The sequence below is a fragment of the Delphinus delphis genome, chromosome X, assembly GCF_949987515.2.
Source record: "Delphinus delphis chromosome X, mDelDel1.2, whole genome shotgun sequence".
NCBI classification, from domain to species: domain Eukaryota; kingdom Metazoa; phylum Chordata; class Mammalia; order Artiodactyla; family Delphinidae; genus Delphinus; species Delphinus delphis.
The window spans coordinates 34,604,890-34,627,613 of NC_082704.1; the positions used below are offsets into that span (position 1 = coordinate 34,604,890).

General features: G+C 46.2%; 1 protein-coding gene across 1 annotated transcript; it reads left to right on the top strand.

Annotated features, from left to right (window-relative positions):
• The first annotated feature begins 9,965 nt into the window (after nucleotides 1-9,965).
• Nucleotides 9,966-11,369, top strand: KCNE5 (potassium voltage-gated channel subfamily E regulatory subunit 5). Its single transcript, XM_060002182.1, has one exon. The coding sequence runs from the start codon at nucleotides 10,064-10,066 to the stop codon at nucleotides 10,499-10,501; it is 438 nt and encodes a 145-aa protein (XP_059858165.1). The 5' UTR covers nucleotides 9,966-10,063; the 3' UTR covers nucleotides 10,502-11,369.
• The last annotated feature ends 11,355 nt before the right edge of the window (nucleotides 11,370-22,724 follow it).

The window sequence follows — 22,724 nt, forward strand, 5'->3', positions numbered from 1 at the left end:
ATGTTCACTGCAGTATTATTTACAATAACCAAGATAGGGAAACAATCTAAATGTCCATTAATGGATGAATGAATAAAGAAAATGTGGTGTATATATACAATGGAATAGGTGAAATAAGTCAGACAGAGAAAGACAAATACCGCGTGATCTCACTTCTATGTGGAATCTAACAAAAAAAAAAAAAAGCAAGCTCATAGATACAGAAAACATTGGTAGTTGCTGGGAGGTGTGTGGGAGAAAAGGGTGAAGGGGGTCAAAAGTACAAACTTCCAGTTATAAAATAAATAAGTCCTGGGCATGTAATGTACAGCATGGTGACTATAGTTAATAACACTGTGCTGCATATTTGTAAGTTGCTAAGGGAGTAGATCTTAAAAGTTCTCATCACAAGAAAAAAATGTGTAACTGTGTAGTGACGGATGTTAACTAGACTTACTGTGGTGATCATTTCACAATATATACAAATATCGAAACATTATGTTGTCCACTTATAACTAATTAATGTTATAGGTCAATTATACCTTAATTAAAAAAAATATTTCATGAATGTATGAACAAATGAGAAAGTCTAGACCTTGAAGGATGAGTAAAACTTGGACAATGTGGAAGGGTTAAGCATTGGCAGGGAAAAACAGTATGAACAGAATCAGATGTGGTCATGGTGTGTGCCAGGCAAAATTTCGAGAGCAGCTGAGGGGCCCAGAATTATTCATGTTTTGAGGCGGTGGGAAATGAACAGGCTCCATCATGCCTGTTGAACATAATGTTGGATGAATAAAGAGCCACTGAAGCATTATTGCCCCCAAACAAAGTCAAAATTAAAACAAACACGTGGTAGTTGACACAACTGGTCTTGATTTTTCTCTTAGCATCTAATTTCAAGTCAGGCTTTGCCTACCCACTGTGGGAACCAATTTCTCACTTGGTCTGGGTCCTGATTCCAAGAATTCCTAAATGTTCCCACATCATCTTGCAGCTAAGAGGCCCTCACGGAAACCCCTGGCTCCCCCGAGGCAAGAATGCTGTGCCATGCCTCATGATGCAGGGGTGAGGGGAGGTGAACACTGTTGTTTTCCTTATTCGTACGTTGCGGATATTGCTTTCCACGTGGAGAAAGGGTCCGAATGGCTACTTCCTATTCAAAACATCTCAGATGTCACATCCGCGGGGACGTCTTCTCTGAGCTCTCCAAGGTTGAGTTAAATGCCTCTCTTCTGGGCCTCACAGCACCATACGCTTATTGTTAATAATGAAGTAACCACAGCTGACATTTTTGAACATTTAATATGTTCAAGGCACTATGCTAAGTGCTTTCCCAGCATTATCTTATTCAGTCCTTGCCACAAAATCCTACAGTGAGCGCTTTCTATTATTATTTCCATTTTACAGAAGAGGAAGCCGGAGCACAGAGAAGTTAAGTGACGTTGCTCAAGGTAACACAGCTGCTAGGTAGCCAAGCCAGAACGAAAATGCAGGTTTGTCTTATTTGCCTCTAATAGGGCCTTGACCACAGGGCGTTGTAAGGGTCTGGGTAACCCCCCCGCCCCCTAGAGTTTTAGCTCCATTACGTCAGGAAGCAAGTCTCACCTAGATCCCCGGCTCCTAACGCAGGGCGTGGCACAGAAAAGGGCAACAAACGTGTGAGCAGAAAAACGAAGAAAAACAAAAACGCAAGGCTTCCACCAGATGGCGATGTGGGAGTCCAAGAGAAAAATGCCCTCTGGCTTCTTCCCTTCCCACAGAGTACCCCAAATCTTCACGTTGTTTTCCAGAGAAGACTGAGTGGGCAGGAGAAATATTTTTCATGATAACGTTTAGGTATGAATTGACACAAATTTGACAATTTATGACCTTATGTTTTGGCCCCAAACGGAAGGTTGACCTTACTCCACCCTCCTAGATTCACGCGCTTCTTTCAAAGATCTCAAAGTGGTTTTCAGACTCTTGTCATACACTAAAAAGCTAGAAATAAAATCCGAATTGCCCAAAGCATTGAAGGAGGCTGTGCACTGGAGTGGAAAGATTTCCTGACTGGGAGGCAGGAGACCTGGATTCTGATGGCTCTGCCATTAACTAATAGGGGACTTCAGGCAAGTCCTTTCTCCTCTCTGGACCTTCGTATCCTCAGCTGAAAAATAAGGGGGTTAGATGAGGGAACACAGAAGCTCTTTTTTTTTTTTTTTCCTGCTAGCCTCTGGACAAAGGACCTTAGGCAGCAGCATTATAGCATGATGGTAATAGATTACGGACTCTGGTTCAAGTCTTGGCCACCTACAAGCTATGTGACTTTGAGCAAGTTAACCTCTCTGGGCCTCAGTTTCCTCATCTGTATAATGGGGTTCCTGTAAGGATTAAGTGAGATAATGCATATAAAGTGCTTAACACAATGCTCGGCACACGTAAGCTTTCAGGAAAAGCTATTATCTCATAGAGTTAATTCACATTTCAGCAACTCCATCTAGAGTTTGGCTATACATTTAGTAGTCAGGAAAATGGGGGGGAGCTTTAAGTAATAAACCACAATCAGGGTTGGCCCTATCATAAGAGTAAACGCATGTCATGTGTACAAGACAAAGTTAAGTGTGCGATTGAAGCAAAGAGCTGCAAAAGTAACCACAAACAATTGGAATCCTCATACATTCCTGGTGGGAGTATAGAAAAATACAACCACTTTGGGAAAAGGTCTTGCAGTTTCTTATAAAGCTAAACTACATCTTCCCTGTGATCCAGCATTTCTCCTCCTAGATATTTACCCAAGAAAAAGGAAAACATATGTTTACAAAAAGATTTGTTTGAGGGCTTCCCTGGTGGCGTAGTGGTTGAGAGTCCGCCTGCCGATGCAGGGGACATGGGTTCATGCCCCGGTCTGGGAAGATCCCACATGCCGCAGAGCGGCTGGGTCCGTGAGCCATGGCCGCTGGGCCTGCGCGTCCGGAGCCTGTGCTCCGCAACGGGAGAGGCCACAACAGTGAGAGGCCCGCGTACCGAAAAAAAAAAAAAAAGATTTGTTTGAGAACATTCATAGCAACTTTACTTTTAATAGACAGAAACTGGAAACAACCCAAGTGTCCATCAGTAGGAGAATGGATAATGGATAAATGGATAATCAATAAACAAACTGTGGTATTGTCATACAATGGAGTACTACTCAGCAGTAAAAAGGAACAAACTACAGGTACATGTGACAACGCGGATGATTCTCAAAATCATCAGGCTGAGTAGAAGAAGCCTTACACAAAAGACTTCATACTGTATCATTTCATATATATGAAGTTCTGTAACAGGCAAAACTAATCAATGATGGAAAAAAATCAAAGCAGTGGTTGCCTCTAGGGGTGAAAGGAGGGGATCGCCTGGGAAGCGGCAAGAGGAAACTTTCCTGAGTGGTGGTAATGTTCTACATCTCAGTAGGGGGCTAAGTTACGCAGTTACCTTTGTCAAAACTCAGCAAATATACAATTAATGTTTGTGTATTTCATCGAACATATATGTTACTTCAAAAGGAAAACAAAAGAATAATAAACAAATATTGAACTCTAGTTAAGGATGGGTATGTGGAAGGTGCTTACGGGTGAAGTGTACTGATGTCTGCAACTTCAAAAAGAAAAGACACTGGATAGAGAGACAGATGGATAGGTGAGGGATGGATAAAGCCAGTATCAGAAAACATTAGCGGTAGAATCTGGCTAGTAACAAGGCACCACTGGAAAATTCTTTCAACTCCGCTCTATGTTTGAAATTTGCATAAATTTTTGGAAAAAAATGTATCCACAAAGTTCCATATCCTGAATGGAGCCAATTTTTTTTCAAATTTAAAAGCCTTCGTTGGAGGAAGGCAGACCTCAAACCCAGGTAAATATTTCCTGATCACCTACTATAATGCCAGACACTGTTTCAGGCCAGGTGAGGAATACGAAGAGGAAGAATACAGCCCTCGCCCTCAAAAGGATTGTTGGGGCCATCTGATGAGCACACATATCACTGTTATCCTATGCTGTCGAGTTGCTAAGGACAGTGAGATTTCATCTAGCTGAAAGAGTGTCTTAAAAGTTCTCCCCACAAAAAAGAAATGATCATTATGTGAAGTGATATAGGCATTAGCTAACGCTACGGTGGTAATCATATTGCAATACACATGTACCAAATCAACACATTTGACGCCTCAAATTTACACAGTGTTACATGTCAATTATATCTGAATAAAAAATAATTTGTAAAAAAAAAGAAAAGGTTTCTGGTATTGGAGACATGTGGGTAGTTATTGCTGCAAGTATGATTGGAAGGCGTCTTCAAGCCAGAGCACAGAGAGTCTTGAAGTCCACACTAAGGTGATAATTTGTCAATCTGATGGGGCACATTCAAGAATTTTGAGCCAACAAGTGGCATCCTTAGAAAATTGCTGGGAGAAAGGGGCAGCTGCAGTAGATAGCATTGCTTTAGAGGAGTCAGCAGGCGAGGGATCTTTTCATGTACCTGCTAGGAACACAGGGAGCAGTGGAGGCATCCACAGGGAGGAAGGGGGTTCAGAAAGACCTGGGACAGCTCTGAAGTCCAAGGAGATGAGATCTTGGTTTCATCTTCTGGGAAACGGGAAGCTATTTGGTCTGTGCCCCTCTCCTACCTCTTTGCCCCATGATGTTGTGCCTCTGTAAGGCTATACTGGTTGTTTACAGCCAGCATCTATTCTGATTGTTTGCTAGTCCATTCTGATTGGTCAGTGTCCAAGACATAGGGCTGTTAGATAGATTTTTTAATATTTATTTATTTATTTATTTTTGGCTGCGTTGGGTCTTCGTTGCAGTGCGCGGGCTTTCTCTAGTTGTGGTGAGTGGGGGCTACTCATCGATGCGGTGCATGGGCTTCTCAGTGTGGTGGCTTCTGTTGTTGTGGAGCACGGGCTCTAGACACGTGGGCTTCAGTAGTTGCGGCACGCGGGCTCAGTAGTTGTGGCACATGGGCTTCAGTAGCTGTGGCGCACGGGCTCAGTAGTTGTGGCGCACAGGCTTAGTTGCTCCGCAGCATGTGAGATCTTCCTGGACCAGGGCTTGAACCCATGTCCCCTGACCTGGCAGGCAGATTCTTAACCATTGTGCCACCAGGGAAGTTCCTGTTAAATAGTTTTAATATCAACCCTACCCACCTCATAGGGTTGCTGTAAGGTTAATTAATAGCACATGCTAGGCATTTGATAAATGAGATCAGGGACTATATTTAATGTTCCAGTATGTGGCCTGATATAGGGTGACCCCAGCACAAGCCCACCAAGACCCCCAAGAAATCTTTAAGGTAGGCACTCGAAGCCCCTGGGGTGCATTCCAACCCATAAATATTGATCTTTATCAAACCCCAGTCCCCCCACCCCAAATATAGCATATATTCCCATAAAGCAGCTGAGAAGCCCCAGCTGGACCCAGGAACTATCCCATTTACTCTCCTCCCTCTTTTGAATAAAGAGGGATCTTCCTTTTTTGAACAAGGCTTTGGACTCTAGTATTTGGGTCCAGAGTCAAAATTCTCTCCAGGGCTTCCCTGGTGGCGCAGTGGTTGGGAGTCCGCCTGCCGATGCAGGGGACACGGGTTTGTCCGGGAAGATCCCACATGCCGCAGAGCGGCTGGGCCCCTGAGCCATGGCCGCTGAGCCTGCGCGTCCGGAGCCTGTGCTCCGCAACTGGAGAGGCCACAACAGTGAGAGGCCCGCATACCGAAAAAAAAAAAAATCTCTCCAAATCAGAATTCTCGCTGGATTTCATGCCCACTGCTCATCCCACTCCAGATCCTGGCACTTGTCCCCCGTTCACAAAGAAGTGGCTGTAAGCCATCAAAGCCACAGACAGTTCACCAGTGTGACTTGTTCACTGATGTGTCTCTAGGACCCAGCACAGTGCCTTGCACAGTGTAACATGCAACAAGTGTTTGTTGAATCAATGAATGAATGAATGAGTGATTCATTCTGGGTCTGTAGTTGGTGCTTCACGAAGACTTTTTTCCTCCCCTCCCTCAGAGCGCATTGTGGCTTTGCCAACCTCCTGGACTCCAACAGTGCTTACCATCTGTGCCCGTCCTTTGGCAACTAGCCAAACTCAACTCAGTTCAATTCAACCAACTTCCATGGAGCTGCACTATTGGCAGGAAGCATTCACAGTCTCAAGGAATGGTGAAAGCATTTCCTAGCCCATGGCGCCTCAATTGTACTTTTAAAACAACCTTGGCATGGAACAGAACCTTTTCCAAGACTTTTTGAAAGTCTAAATACGTGATTATAAATTACTTCCCTTTGTCAACACACTTGATTACCGTTCAGGAAATAAGTGAGTTCTGGACAATAGATCAACAGATGATTATGGGGCAGGTATGGGACAGGTGTAGAGGGGCTGGAAGTCTGGGGAGGAATGAGACTCAGTCCTTGTCTGATGGATTCGGACTTTCATTAAGTGTGGGGAGGAAAAGGAGGTTGGCATCTCAGCCATTCAGGGCTGGGATTGAAGGGATGTCCAGCAGCTCCTTGAGTGAAAAGAAAGCCAGAGTCTCCCACACACACACCTGTTGTTTTTTTCTGAGGGTTGGGCCTTTTTAAATTTTATGACTAGTCTCCATTCCTGTTTCCACCCCCTTCTATACATCTCTTGCTTCCTATGCCAGTCTTCTGTAAATTTCTAATTTGCTTTCTCTCTGGTAATTATTTATTTTAATGGAGTTAGAATTGGCCTTGTATGTGTTCATTAAAACATTATCTTTAAGAGCGAGAACCTGGAAATTAATCAGAAATCTTACAATAAGAGCTAATTTAAATACATAATAGCAGATCTATAGTCTGGAATACTGTATAGGTAGTAAAATGATGTTGTAAATAATAGTAATTGACACGGGGAAAAATTACCAGTATCTTGTTAAGTGAAAAAATAGGCTACAAAACAATGATGTATAGTGCCTGTGTGTGTGTGTGTCCATGTGCAACACATGTGCGCTCTTGTTGACTTTTCTTATTGGTGTTTTTCTGTGTTTTCCAAATTTTCTGCACTGAATGCTGCAGTCTGAATTGGGGCACTATCAAGAGGGGTGCATTGTAGGGACTCTGAGAGCACAAATAAGGGGAATCGAGCAAGACTTCCTTTTGTGAGTGTATTTTGAGGAAGGTGAAAGGCACAGAGTATTGGAGAGGAACTCGAGGAATATGCTGTTTTTCAAGTGCCAAGGAAGAAGGTGGTGTCTACTGGTGCTGAGGACTTCAGGTCCATCAGAGAAGACTGGGCTCCATTAAAGAAGCAGTGGAGAGCAACTCTGGGTCTCTGAACACAGGGGTGAGTGGATGGAAGTGGTGTTGGCACTTGTTGGAAGTGGTCCAGCCATAGCAGGGTGGACTGGGTTGTAGGCAGGGTGATCTGCCAGGAGACTCTCAGTTTGCATATTTGACCTGAGGTAACGAGAGCTTGGATTAAGGTTGTGGCAATAAAACCAGAAAGGAAGGAGCGGATGGATTTGAGAGATGTTACCAAGAAAGAATCAGAGCTAGAGATTCAAATCTGGCTAAATATATGCCAGGTGGTAGGTGAAAGCATGTAAGGAGACACTTTCCAAGGAAATGGATGTTAAGAGAGAATAGCTGAGGATTGAGTCTTGGGGAATTCCAACAGTTAATGGGAGGAGGAAAGAAGAGGGGCCGGCATAGGAGACAGAGAGTGATACGTCAGAGAGATAAGAGGAGAAACTTGAGAACTCAATGCCATGAGAGCCAAGGGTAGGACAGGAAGGAGTGGGTGGTTGATGGTATCAAATTCATCCTTGAGGTCAAAGATGCAAACTGAGCAGAGACCCTTAAATTTGGCCGGGAGGCCGCTGGTGAACTTACTTACAGAGAGTGGTTTGGGCAGAAAGCGCTGGACTCTAGAAGGTTCCAGGGAAGGGAGTGGTGGGGAAATGGAGGCAGCCCATGTGACAAGAGTCATGTGTTATGACAGAGAACAAGGTCAAACTTTATTATTCTAGACCTGCTGCTCAACCATTTGAATCTACTGGCTCATAAGTCTGTTAAAAGTACAATACACGTTTAAATGATTGTTTTTATGCTACAGTGAAGGGACTTCTTCCTCCCACTGCCCCAAACCAAAAAAAAACCCTAGAGATTCTGGGCATGTTTTAACAGATCAGAGGAGTCTTTTAGCTTAACAGTCCTGTCTCTAGGTTGGTACTGCTTTGAGAATTTCCTAGCTGTGTCCTCTGTCGTTAGTCATGCCAACTCACTTGAACAATTCTTCCCTGAGCCCCTCTGAGGCGAGGACATTGAGGCAAGGTGATTAGTGGGGAGCCAGTGGTCAGGGGCACGTGGAATGTCTCTAAGATGTATGTAGAGGCTGTTAAGCAAGGCTCCGTTTGAGACCCTGGATATAGTTTGGTGCCAACCTCACTCCAACACACAGAAGGCTACAGCCCGGAGTGGACAGTGGGCTGAAGGGTGACTGAAGCAGAGGCATCAGAAAACCTCCTTTTTTTAACCCATGGCCCCTGAAGATTGAATGGTCCCTGGACCTAATGGTCTTGAACAGGCACCTTGGTTTGCAAGGGATACATAAAGGCATATAGCTTTGTTTCATTCCTTCTATTACTTGGCAATCATATACAACCCGACCCGACCAGCACTACTTCATTTTTTTTCCTACTCGCTGTCTAGAAATCAATCCTTTGAGCACTTTCCCTTTGTGAATCCCAGTCTGTTTCCAGTTTGACCTACTATGGATTTATTTGTCTTAGTGACTTGTTTTCCCCTAAAGGAAGATACCCTCTGAGAAAAAAATGGCTGCCTCACGAGCCAGCAGGGCCTAGACCTGTTCCCAAGCCCCAGAGAGGCACAGAACCGAGTATCTGGCTAATTGCATGTGGAGGTAAGCATATTCTCTAGAACTGGCACTTTTCAGATCCCGAGACGTCTAGGGAGTGTAGCCAAAGGGCCTTTTAAATGTCCCTGCTCCTTTTTTTTTTTTTTTTTTTTTTTTGCGGTACGCGGGCCTCTCACTGTTGTGGCCTCTCCCGTTGCGGAGCACAGGCTCCGGACACGCAGGCCGAGCGGCCATGGCTCACGGGCCTAGCTGCTCTGCGGCATGTGGGATCTTCCCAGACCGGGGCATGAACCCGCGTCCCCTGCATCGGCAGGCGGACTTTCAACCACTGCGCCACCAGGGAAGCCCGTCCCTGCTCCTTTTAATGGAAGAACTTGGTTGCATTTCTGGGAAGATGGCTTGCCGCCCACGGGAAACAGGGTCATATCATGGATGGTACACTCACACGCTAAGATGTGGAGGCCCCTCTAAAAATGTGATAGGAAATCAGAGCAGGGGTACTTCCCAGGGGGCTGGTATAATATCAGAAACCTTTTTTGGAAGCCCCGGGCGTCCTACTCCACTTCAGTCACCAAATGTGTCCTGAGCATCTTCTGGATAAGATGCTCACCTCGGTCCAGGGGAAGCCGTGAGGGCTGGAAAGATAGGCCAGGGTTCTTGTCCATGGGAGTAATCACCCGTCCTGAGATGTGGACCCGCGGTCTCGGCTGCCGTTTCGTGAGTGCTGATGGAACCCCGGTGCAGGACCCGCCTCGTGGGGGCCAGATGCTGTATCTGGGCCAAAGCTGGGCCTGCAGGGCAGGTGGCCAGAACGTGGAAGGAATTCTCTTCCGCAGCCCGGGGTCTACGCTTGGCCCCAGCGAGCCGCCCTGCCAGCCTCTGCCGCCCGGGGCCCCGCGCATTCCGCGCGCCCCCGCCCCCTCCGCCCCTCTCCCGGCCTCGCCCCCTCCCTCGTCCCCTTCTCCTCCCCCCACCAGCTGTCCCCTTTCCCCGGGGCGGCGAGACAGCCGGAGCCTGGGAAGAGGCGGCTTCGGGCCGAGGGGGCGTGGTGGGGAAGGGGAGGAGGCGCCGGGGTGAGGGGATAAGGAGGCCCGGGCGGCGGGGTCCCCCAGCCACTGCGTCGCCCGCCCGGGAGCCGGGTGCAGCCGCTGCCGCTCGCCCGCATCCCCTCGGCCCGGCCCGGGGGCAAGGTCAGCAGCGATCTGGAGCCGCCGTGTCACTCCCCGACAGCTATGAACTGCAGCGAGAGCCAGCGGCTGCGGACCCTGCTGAGCCGCCTGCTGCTCGAGCTGCACCACCGGGGCAACGCCAGCGGCCTGGGCGCCGGCCCCGGCCCGAGCATGGGCATGGGGGTCGTGCCCGACCCCTTCGTGAGCCGCGAGGTGACCAGCGCCAAGGGCAACGACGCCTATCTCTACATCCTGCTCATCATGATCTTTTACGCCTGCCTGGCCGGAGGCCTCATCCTGGCCTACACCCGCTCCCGCAAGCTCGTCGAGGCCAAGGACGAGCCGTCCCAGGCTTGCGCCCAGCACGAGTGGCTCCCGGGAGGTGCCCCGGCCGCCGCCGACGCTGAGACAGCCGCCGGATCGCCCGCCGAGGACCGCCGCCCGCCCGGCCCCGCCGGGCTGCCCGCCCCGGCCCTCGTCCGGGCCGCCGAGGGGGTCTAGAGCCGCCGCCCCAGCTCGCTGGCTCGCCCGCGCCCTCCTCAGCTCGCTCATCCCTGGGCGCGGCACCCGCCTGCCTTGCCTCCTTTTCCTCTCCTCCCCTTCCAGGGCTCTCCTCACCTGAGGCCCGGACAACGTTGAGAGGCCAGGAGACCTTGTCTGGAAGGCCCTGGAAGAAGCACCACCCTACCCCCTCCGGGCCAGCCTCTCCCTCCTCTCCCCGCCCCCACCTCCGACCCCGCACAACCCACTGCACTAAACTGCCTCTGCTCTCTTGTCTTCAGACGGCCCTGACAGCCCTCTGGGAACTGAATCCAACACGTCCAACACTTGGCATTGAATTGAAGCAATGAAGTCTATCCGAACTCTGGGCCGTCTAACTGGCAGCTGTTCCGGGGGCTGCCAGGGACTGCTCACTCTGTAGAGCCAACGGGCTTGCCATCACTGCCAGGCCGGCTGGGGCAGCTCCAGCTTCCTGTTGCCTTAGGGACAGAGACAAAGAAAATGAAGAGAACTCAGACATCTTTTCCCTCCCTCCTCCTTCAGCAGGGAGCTAGCAGGACACTAGGACCAGTCTGTGGCATAGAATGGACTTAATGGGACTGGAGGTGGAGGGGGGCTCAGAGGGTGGGGAAGACCTATTACCCCCAACTGTATGGTTTTCTTGCATCCAGTTGTCGTCCTGAAGGTAACTTGCCTAATTTTGAGTAGCTCTGCCATCTTTTGCCATGGGTAACCATTGCTGGGCGTATCACCCTAATACTTCCCAATGCCTCTCCTATATTGATTCAGTTGTCATGGCAGCTGTCTGCTTCATCCATGGAACATGAGGCTCCGTCGTCTCCTGCTCTGTAACCTGGAGAATGTCAGAGGCAGGTAATAAAGGTCGTTTAAACAATAACCTGAGACTCTTTTCTCAAAGATCCCAGCCTTGAGACCCAGTACTATATAGAGAAGGAACCCTTTTTGCTTTTGGAAATAATGTTTAGATTGGGGAGTTGGGTTGTTTTGATACCTATATCTATATACCCAGTTCCAATGCAACAGATATCACTGTGCGTGAAGAAAAGGTTTATGTATGGCTAAATGGGTTGTTTTTTCAAGTGTTTCCAAGTTATAACTACTTTCTTACTTCTCCGCCCCTTTTCCCTTAATTCTGAAGCACTTTCAAATATCACAATGCTAAATAAGGATTTCCCACTTACCTCTTGCAGTTTTTCAGGATATACTTTAAATTAAAACAACCTCTCACACCCATCACTATTAGCTATGATCAAAGTTCATTTTTAGAAGCTACCTTCATAACTCTCCCAAAGAAGCGGCTTATTAAAAGAGAAAAAGCCACCAAAGAGTGTAAATCTTAAGTCAGAGAGGAGATGCTTGAACTAAGCTGTCTTAACCAATGATGGGTAAATTTAGAGGTGTATGCTTATTGATTTATTCTCCTTCTTTGAAGTCATCAGAAACTTGCCTGATTAGGGCTTAAATGCTTATACCTGATGGTGGCCGTTTGGGCCTCATCAAACACACATAAAATCACCTCTTAGCGTTAAGCCAACTTACTTCAAGACAACTGGTTTCTCAGTAACAGCAGGACAAAGATATTATGGGTTACTTAAATGCACGGATAATACACAAGCCTCATTCAAGGCATTGGTTTTGACCTTGTAGCCCATATGGTATTTTACTGGAGCTATTAATAAGTTAAATGAACTTACTTTCATTCCCAGGATTCACTCCTTGAAGATATACTGGCCTTACCCCATTGGCTCCTCTCCAGTCCTAGTTCCAGCCCTAAGGTCGACTCCTTTCCTTGCAGGTGGGGGCCAGGGATTGGGCAGTGGTCCAAGATAACGAGACGAAGAGAGATGAGGCTGTGAGAGCCATCTCAGGGCCAGACAGGGAGGCCTGAGTGGGATGCGGAGGGAGGGCACAGATACCCAGCCATGCCAGGTGCATATGGGGGAGGGCAGGCCTCAGCCTTGTATTTCAGGTACAACAAGGTCCCTCATTGATCTGGCATGACTGGGGACACGAGGTTGTTTGATAATGAAGCATCCCCAGTGCTTTAGGTGTTGAAAATTTGTAAACATCTGTACTATTTTTCATAGACGTTAAAAATATATATATTGCCAAAAAAAGGCAGCTGGGAGCAGTTGGGATAATGCCCATAATAAGCATGAATGTGCCAGCTGTGGGAAACGAATCCCACTGCCAAAATATTCCTGCTTTTAAACACATTTTAACCTTTTTATGATGATGACGTTCCTCATTAAGCACATGTAGTGAGAGTAGCCACAGAGTTTTCCCAGTGAGAAAAAGTGAGCTGGTCTGGGGAGAGCGATTTGCTTAACTGCCCACTTTCCCCAAACACTTTCAGGGTTGCAACTGTGTCCCAGATAATGAAGTTTCCCAGAAGTTTGGACACTCGACTCTCTACCAACCAGTGCGGGTGTCAACAGCACTGAAGTGATCACACTGTGGTGAGCAAGAGATAGAAGAAAGAAAAACAAGAGGCCTGGCCAGCCTGCAGTTTTAATAATGTGTTCCTGAATAGCGCGAGCTGACAGTACAAACTGGGATTCTAATCAATTAGAGTGAATTTTTTTCAACTCCCTCCCCCACCAGTCTATTTCTTCTGTGTAAGCAGGTCCCGTTTCAGTTCAGGTTCAGATCTTTGCTCCATAATAATAACAAAGAAGAAGACCCGCGCTTCCTTACTTGTAACTTGAGGCTTTCAACCAAGTGGGGCTAGGAGATGTTTTGAGTTCCAATGTCTGGAAGTGCTCATCGACGGTGCAAAAATAAACAGAAGCTTTGCTCCCACTACAGACATACTTCTGTGCTGTCGAGTCACTTTTCTAGAGGGATATAAATGGGGTCTTTCCTTTGTTTGTAGCTACCATCTCCTTTTCAATTTGCCATATCCTTTAGAAACCAAAGATCTGCACATGATTTATATTAAAGAGAAAAGGGAACGGGCTGCTTTCCAAGCAGTCTTGCCTGATGGCTAAAGCAAGTGCGCTGTGGTGTCGTGGAGAGAGCATAGGACGAGAATCAGGAGAACTGGGGTCCAGCCTTGGCTTTGCGGGGAATCTGAGGGTCAAGTGAGATAACATATAGGAAAGGAGAAGTACAGCAGCTATAGAAGTATAAGGTGTTACGTTTATATTTTCCTTTTCCTTCCTTGGGGGAGTGCCCTTGGGCAGTGCGGGGAAAGTGGGGAAGAGAAAATTCTCTACTGCATAGTCTACTCTTATTTTATAAAGAAAAGGATTGCAGTGACTTGGCCACTAGCTCCCAGATTTCTGAGCCTTTTCCCCCCATTCTCGGAATCTTGGATGACTAGGAATCTGTGCATAACTGTCTCACCATCCTACTCTACTCCCCTTTACCTGTAGGCTTGCAAGTGACCTTTTAAAAAAAAAGACAATACATACTGTACTTTCAGGGCTCCACCAGAACTGATGTCTAGACACTGAAGACACGGGTCAGGGATTGAGAGAGGGCATAAGAGAAGAGCATGAAGAGAAAGAATCACAGGCTGTGGGCTTCATGAGAGAGGTAGGAGGAAGGGCAGTCTAGAATGTTCTGTGAAGGAGCATGAACGAGGACCCCCAAGGGTGAATAGATTAGATCGGTCAATAGCCAAGCCTAGGTGAACTTGAACCACCCATGAGAATGGCTTTGAGAGAAGAAGTCGGTTGGAAAGTCACTTCGCAGCCCCTTTTGTTACTTAACCTACACTACAGCCTATCCTGGAAGACAAACAATGTGACTAAGGCAACTCTTTTTCTCCGCTAGATCTCAGAGCATGGGACCAGGTGACCCCACCAGTCCCTCATCAGATGTGTTTTTTTTAATTGAATGAAAGATTCTTTCAATTCTATAGTGCTTTACAGTTTTCAAAAGTTTCACACACATGATTTCATATAATCCCATAATAAGCCCCTTTTACCCCTCCCCTATACTGCCCCTCCCCCCTTCCCTCTCCCCACTGGTAATCACTAGTTTGTTCTCTATATCTGCCAGTCTCATCAGAGAAGTGCAAATCAAAATAACAATGAGATATCATCTCACACCTGGTAGAATGGCTATTATAAAAGAGACATGAAATAACAAGAGTTGGTGAGGATGTAAAGAAAAGGGAACCCTCTTGCACTGTTGGTGGGAATGTAAATTGATACAGCCACTATGGAGAACAGTATGGAGGTTCCTTAAAAAACTAAAAAAAGAACTACCATACGACCCAGCAGTCCCACTACTGGGCATATACCCTGAGAAAACCATAATTCAAAAAGAGTCATGTACCACAATGTTCATTGCAGCTCTATGTACAATAGCTAGGACATGGAAGCAACCTAAGTGTCCATCGACAAATGAATGGATAAAGAAGATGTGGCACAGATATACAATGGAGTATTACTCAGCCATAAAAAGAAACAAAATTGAGTTATTGTAGTGAGGTGGATGGACCTAGAGTCTGTCATACAGAGTGAAGTAAGTCAAAAAGAGAAAAACAAATACCATATGCTAACACATATGTATGGAATCTAAAAAAAAATGGTTCTGAAGAACCTAGGGGCAGGACAGGAATAGAGACGCAGATGTAGAGAATGGACTTGAGGACATGGGGAGGGGGAAGGGTAAGCTGGGACGAAGTGAGAGAGTGGCATGGACACATATACACTACCAAATGTAAAATAGATAGCTAGTGGGAAGCAGCCGCATAGCACAGGGAGATCAACTCGGTGCTTTGTGACCACCTAGAGGGGTGGGATAGGGAGGGTGAGAGGGAGACGCAAGAGGGAGGAGATATGGGGATGTATGTATATGTATAGCTGATTCACTTTGTTATAAAGCAGAAACTAACACACCATTGTAAAGCAATTATACTCCAATAAAGATGTTAAAAAAAAAAACCTTAACGATGTCCCACCTAGCCAATCATTTTTTAAAATGAATTTATTTATTTATTTATTTTAAAAAATTGTGATAAACTATATATAACATAAAATTCACCATCTTAGCCATTTTTAAAAGTATATAGTTCAGTAGCATTAAGTACATTCATATTGTTTCTGTCACAGTGCCCTTGAAGTCAGAGAAAAATGCAAGCAGCTAAATTATATAGAAGCAGCAGGGCTTAATCATTGCTCAGATGACTCCCCCTCTAGGGTATTCACACTTTATAATAGACCACTCAGGGCGATGTAAAGGTGAAACCCAAGGAAAGACTCTTGAGTTGTGAATTTCAGTGGAATCTGGAAGGAGAGCTATCTGGAGATGTCTATGCGTGCAGGGGAAGGTCCTTGGGGGAGAGGTGTACCGAGCTTCCCACAACTTCTCGAGTCACATCCTACTCCTACTGCCAGATGCTCTTAGAACCCTGGGGAGGAGCAGCGTGGCCATGGATGACTGGATTTCAGTAGGAATTCGCTGAATTCCCACATACCTGACTCACAAGATGTCTATTCATGAAAACACTTCAGGTCTCTGGAAGGACAAGAGGCCTTCCCTTGGCTCTTTTTAGGATCTAGATATGATCTAGCAGGGGTTGCAACTCCCGCGAGCCTGGAAGAGAAAGAATGGAGACAAGGGGGCACATTAATTTTGCTCCTCTTCTTGTGGGGCCACTGCTCTGGGGGCCACTGTGGTCAGGACCAGCCCTTGGCAAGACTATGGAATTGGTATTTATCTCATTTTCCCCCTTCCTGTTCCAAGCTTCCCCTTGACATTCTCAGTCCTGCAAAACTGTTTCTTCCCTACTGCCAGGGTCTTATGATCTTATTCATTTAATCCAATCTGCTATTCATCCCAGCGAGGATCCAAGGAATGTATCTTTAATGGTGGCTTTCAGACACTGGATGAACGAGAGGGATGTCAACGGGGACTTGTCCTAGGACTCTCCGATCTGATTTGGGTAAGATGTCTCTGACAGTCACATCATTGTGGTAAGCTCAAGAACAGAACTTTGGCTCTTTCTTTATCCCCACTCCTTCTGGGGGTGTTCAGAAGACTGTAACCTTTAGCCATCTAGGAGGGCACCTGCATTTCCAGGTGAGCCTCCTGGGGTGGAGGGTGGGATGGGGGTGAGGATAGGGGTAACTAGGACAGGCAGAAGGGTGAGAAACCCTTGGCCTGCTCCCCAGTTAGGTCTCTCTACACTGGGAGGCTAACTTAACAAACAGGACACCAGAGACGAATGACTGAGGTGAGTGAGAAAAGAAATATTAGGATGGATCCGTTGAAAACTGTCAAGATGGAATTCCTATCATTTTTCTGCCATCTCCCTCTACATCTGTACCAAGCCCAGGCGGCAGCCAAATGCCAAGCCCATCCCAGCCCCAAGTAACTGACACTAACCTTCAGAGTACTGGGCTTTCCTTCTAGCAAGTCCAGGGGGCTGGTCAGTTCAAAAGCCCCCAGCTTTTTTTTTTTTTTTTGCAGTACGCGGGCCTCTCACTGTTGTGGCCTCTCCCGTTGCGGAGCACAGGCTCCGGACGCGCAGGCTCAGCGGCCACGGCTCACGGGCCCAGCCACTCCGCGGCATGTGGGATCTTCCTGGACCGGGGCACGAACCCGTGTCCCCTGCATCGGCAGGCGGACTCTCAACCACTGCGCCACCAGGGAAGCCCAAGCCCCCATCTTTTGACTTTCTCCTTCATCCAGTAAAGTAAGATAGTGTAGGGCATAGGGTATGGACTCTAGAGCCAGACTGCTTAGGTACACATCTATCGTCTGCCTTTCATCAGCTATGTAATGTCAGGAACATTACTTGACTTTCTCTAAGCTTCCTTTCTCCATCTGTAAAATGGATGGAAGAAATAGTACCTACCTCCCAGAGTTGTGAAGATTGAATACTTAACATAGTGCCTGGTTCAGGGTAAAAGTTCAGTAATGGTAGCTTCCAATCTTGCCCCAAGCCAAGCAGGGTTGTCACCTACACCACACCAATGAAACTGCTTTGTCACAGTCACCAATGACCTGCATGCTGCTGCGTCAAATGCTCAATTCTCAGCCCTTGTTTTCTATGACACTTGGCAGCATTTAATGCAATCGATCACTCCTTCCTTGAAACTTTTTTCTTGACTTCCAAAACACCTTAGTCTCCTGGTTTGCCTCCTTCTTCACCAGCCCCTTTTCTTTTTAGTGTTTCCTTTGCTGGTTTCTCTTCATCTCCTCAACATCTCAATATTGAGTTGCCCAGGGCTCTATTCTGGGACTTCTTTTCTTTTTCATCTATTCTCTCTCCCTTGGTGATGTCGACTAGTCCCAACATTCAAAATATCATCTTCATATACGAATACCATCTTTACAATGATATATATGTTTTTATCCCTAAAACCCACTACTCTGAGCTCCTGGCTTTCATATCTGACTGCCTACTTAACAACTCTACCTAGATATCTATACCTGTCTCAAAGTTTACATGCCCAAATCAGAGCTTTTGAGTCCCTTCCCTCAAAATTTACTCCTCCACCTGAGAAAGAAAGTTTCCTGCCATCTGGGAACTGGTCTGACATTTGCATCTAGGCCTCACTGTTGGTTAGAAGCTGTTCACACGTAAGCCATGTTATTCTCCTGTCAGACAGTAATCATCTCACAGGACACCCACATCAGACAAGACAAGACATGTTTCTGTGACTATGATGGAAGGAGACAAAACAAGAATGTTTAGTAATGTTATCTAAGTACAGACAAAAACAAGGTTACTGTGAAACTCACAAAGTACCAAACATCCTCTTCTCCCAGCCAATCTGAGTGACCGCTACTTCTCTACCCATCACAGCTTTAGTCTTGCTTTAGCTTTCCTTCATTTTGGATAAGATTTACTAAGATACCCAATCACGGAATTAGCCTCATTGCCTAATTGCATCCAACCTAGAGTGAACACCTGATTCCTTGGACCCACCCTAAAAACACCTAACATAACCTCCAACCCAATAATAAGTCTTTTCTAGTATTTCTTACACTTCTTAGATACCCATGGTTCACCATGCTGGGAATTCTTCATTCCTGCCATGAGTAGTAAAGCTAACTTGTTCAACTGCAGGTTTGTTCCTGGTGGTTGTTAGCTGGAAGGCATTAATGCATTAATCTCTCTACCCCCCCGTTTTTATAAATGGTTAGGCCAAAACAGGAGTCATATTGATTCTGCTCTTTCCCTCACTATTCCACATTCAATTTAGGAGCCAAGTCCTTTCAATTCTACATCCAAAAAGGATTCTAAATATGACCACTTCTCATGATCTTCTCTTCTACCACCGTAGTCTACACCTCCATCATTTCTCACCTGGACTAATATAACACTTTCTAACTGGTCCTCCTGCAGTTAGTTCTTTACACAACAGCAAGAGCAATATTAAAGCATAAAGCAGGTCATGTTCCATCTCTCCTTAAGGCCCTCCATTGGATGACCCATCCAATTAGAATTCAACCTCAACTCCTTATCGTGGTCTACAACAATGGTCTCCAAGCTTTTTGGCACCAGGGACCGGTTTCGTGGAAGACAGTTTTTCCATGGATGTGGGGTGGTACCGGTCCATGGCCCGGGGGTTGGAGACCCCTGGTCTACAATACTCCATGCAATCTGACCCTTGCTGACCTCTCTAAACCTCATCTTCTGATACTCTTCCATTTTGCTCAGTAAACTCAAGTTACACTAGTCTTCTTGTTGTTCCTTGAATACATCAAGCTCATTCCTGCCACAGAGCCTTTGCATGTTCTGTTTCCTCTGCCTGGAATATTCTTCCTCCACACCTTCTGAAGGCTGTTTCCTCCTTATCATTCAGTCTCAGCTCCAACATCACTTCCCCAGAGGCCTTCCTTGACCATCCTATACGCAGTTGCTCCATTTTCTCTGCCCCACGCTATTCTCTATTCCATTACCCTATTTATTTTAACTTCACAGCACAAAGCACTGTCTAAAAATATCATAGTTTATTGTCCATCTTTCCCATGTAGGCTGTAAGTTCCATGAAAGCAGGGCTTTTTTTAGGTCAATTAAAACATTTAAAATTTATTTTTGTAACTTTTTGAGGTATAATTAACATTAAAAAGCGCACACATAACATGGTTGATTTCGACATACGTATACACCTACGAAATCATCATCAAAATCACATTAATGAACATGCCCGTTACCACCAAGTGTCCATGTGATCCTTTCTTTGTGCCTTCTTCCTACTGGTCCAGACCATCAATAGTCTGCTTTTTGTCACTATTGATTTATTTGTATTTTCTAGAATTCTATATAAATGTAATCCTGCAGTACGCACTTCTTTTACTCAGCATACTGATTTTGAGATTCACCCATGTTGTTGCATGTATCGAGAGTTTGTTTCTCTTTATTACTGAGTAATTGTAGAAATGTACCACAGCTTGTTTATCCATTCACCTGTTGAAGGCTATCTGGGTTTTTTCCAGTTTTTCACAATGCTGGACAAAGCTTCTATTAACATTTGTCTACAAGTCTTTATGTAGATATATGTTGAAGGCAGAGATTTTATGTGTCTGGTTCTTTGCAACATCTCCCATGCCCAGGCACCTGTATAATATTTATACAGCATGTGGTGGTTAAATATCTGTTGAACGAATGACTGAGCCTTCCTTTTTAGCCCAGGTCTGTGGATGTTTCCACCGTTCCTGTGCCCACTGTAGAATCCTTCGCCACCATAACTCTCATCCTCCTCTTGCCCTTCCAATCTGCAGCCCTGGGTGACCCTTTGAGTGGAAGGTGAGTGTTTCCACTCTTGGCTTGTTGGAGAAACCCTGCTCATTGGGTTCACTGCCAGCGCATGCTCTCTACCCTAAGCTGGCCCCTCTGGCTGTTCAACAATCCGTTCATTCCTCGCTTGCTGGCTCCCTATCACATTCCCTGCAGCAGCTGCTCCAAACTTCCTGCCCTCTCCTCAAGCCCCCAGCCCCAGCCCTCCCCCTCATTCTCAGGAGATGACTTCACCTCCTTCATTACTGAGAAGATTGAGGCCAACTGACAGGGGCTTCTTCGGCTTCCATTGGAGCCATCTCCACAGAGCCATCTCGGACGCTTCTGGCTCTCAGGGAGACGTGCTCCCTCACCTTGCCAAGGTTAAGCTCTCTGCCGGTGTGCTTGATCCCAGCCCCAGCTTTAAAAACAAAAAAAAAAGGATTTAGCTCTGGATATGGACCATACACTAGGATAAGTACTGATAAAACAACTCTGATTTTCGTTGAAAAACTATGTTTTTAACATGTCTCATTTTTTTTTCCTGTAAGCTTAAAAACGCATTTTATTTTACAAAAGCATTGCACTTGGCATGTGTTATCTAACTTAATCTTCACAGCCAGCTTGCAGCGTAGTACCATTTTTTAAAAAAACGAATAAGAAGACTGGGGATCCAAAAGGTTAAGTAACTTACTTTGGGTCATAGAGCTAGTAAATGGTGAAGCTAAGATTTAAGCTAAGATCTAAATCCAGAGCCCTCTCTTTCCTTCTTTCCTCTCCCTCTCTCTCTCCCTCTTGCTCTCCCTCTCTTGAAGTTCAGAGGGTTCTCCTAACCCTAGTCCTCAGTCCATGGCCAATTATCATCTTTGGCCAAAATACAAAGTAACTATAGGAAAAAGTAAAATAAAGGGGAAAGAGAGACACATTAGCGTCATGAAGGATCTTGCCAGACTAAGGAGTTTGAACTTCATCCTGTAGGTAGAGATTCCCAAACTTTAGTCAACTGTCTGTGGGGTGCTTGTTAATAGGGAAGAATTCCAGGCTCTACCCTCAGACCTACCAGATCAGTACCTCTGAGGGCAGGCTAAAGTGGAAGCATGAAAGACCAGTTAGGAGGCTATGGTAGTATTCCAGAGGAGATGGCAGTGGCCTGGACTATGGTGGTGGCTATGGAAGTAGAGAGCCGTAGACAGATTTTTGTTTGTTTGTTTTTTTGTTTTTGTTTTTGCGGTACGCAGGCCTCTCACTGCTGTGGCCTCTCCCGTTGCGGAGCACAGGCTCCGGACGCGCAGGCTCAGCGGCCATGGCTCACGGGCCCAGCCGCTCCGCGGCATGTGGGATCTTCCCGGACCGGGGCACGAACCCGTGAACCCTGCATCGGCAGGCGGACTCTCAACCACTGCGCCACCAGGGAAGCCCAGATTTTTTTTTTAATTGTGGTAAAATACGCTTAACATAAATTCACCCTTGGAACCATTTTAAAATGTACAATTCAGTGGTATTTAGTACATTCACATGGTGTGCAACCACCAACGCTATCACTTTCAAAACATTTTCATCACCCAGATTGGAGAATTCGAAAAGGTGGAACTGGCAGGGCTGTGTAATGGATGGAATATTGATGGTGAGTGAGAGGCATGGGTCAAGTTCATTAGGTTTGGATGGCATGCTGATCAGGATAATGGTGATCTCTAATAGAGGTGAGTAAATAAAAAGTGAGACCTTGCCCAGGTAGAAACGAAGAAAACATGATGGCAATCATGAACATGTTGAATTTCTTAGAGACCTGCAGGGGCAGATATGAAGCAGCCAGTTGGAGTGAATCTGGAGTATAGGTGAAAGTGAGGGTCTGGGGGTCCAGACTCTACAACAGCAAACACATGAGGCTCACTACTTGTCAGACACTGGTCCAAATACTCTGTTACGGATGAGCAAACCAAGGTACAGAGTAATTTGCCAAAGTTACTAGCATGTGACAGGGGTAGAAGGGATTGGAACTCAAGCAGACTGATTTTAGGGTCAGTGCTCACAGCCGTTATACTGTGCTGCCTTTCGCAGGGGTCATTTCGTCTGCAGAGGGATAATACTTGAATCCAGGACGGTAGAGGCAAAGCTGAGGGCAGAGCCTTAAGGGATATCCACATCTGAGGAGAGAAAAGCATAAGAGGAATCCGTTGAAGAAGACAGAGAAGAAGACATAGGAAGGTAACAGGAAAATGGGGACATTGTAGAGGTCAAAGGAGAGGAAAGTTTCAAGAAGGAAGCAGTGTCTGATCCTGCAGATGTGTTGCAACTGAAGGGCTGAGAAGAGGCCATTTGATCTGCGGGTGATTGTCACTGCTCACCTTCCAGATGGCTAGGCTAGTTAGTAGGGGACAGGGAAAGCCAGAGGGACAGGGTTAAGGAGTGAGATGGTGGTAGGAACAGAAGGCAGCTGGTATGGACTCCTCTTTTGGGAATGTTGGAAATGAAGTGAAAGGGAATGATAACTGATCGATAAAATTTTGGAAGAAATCA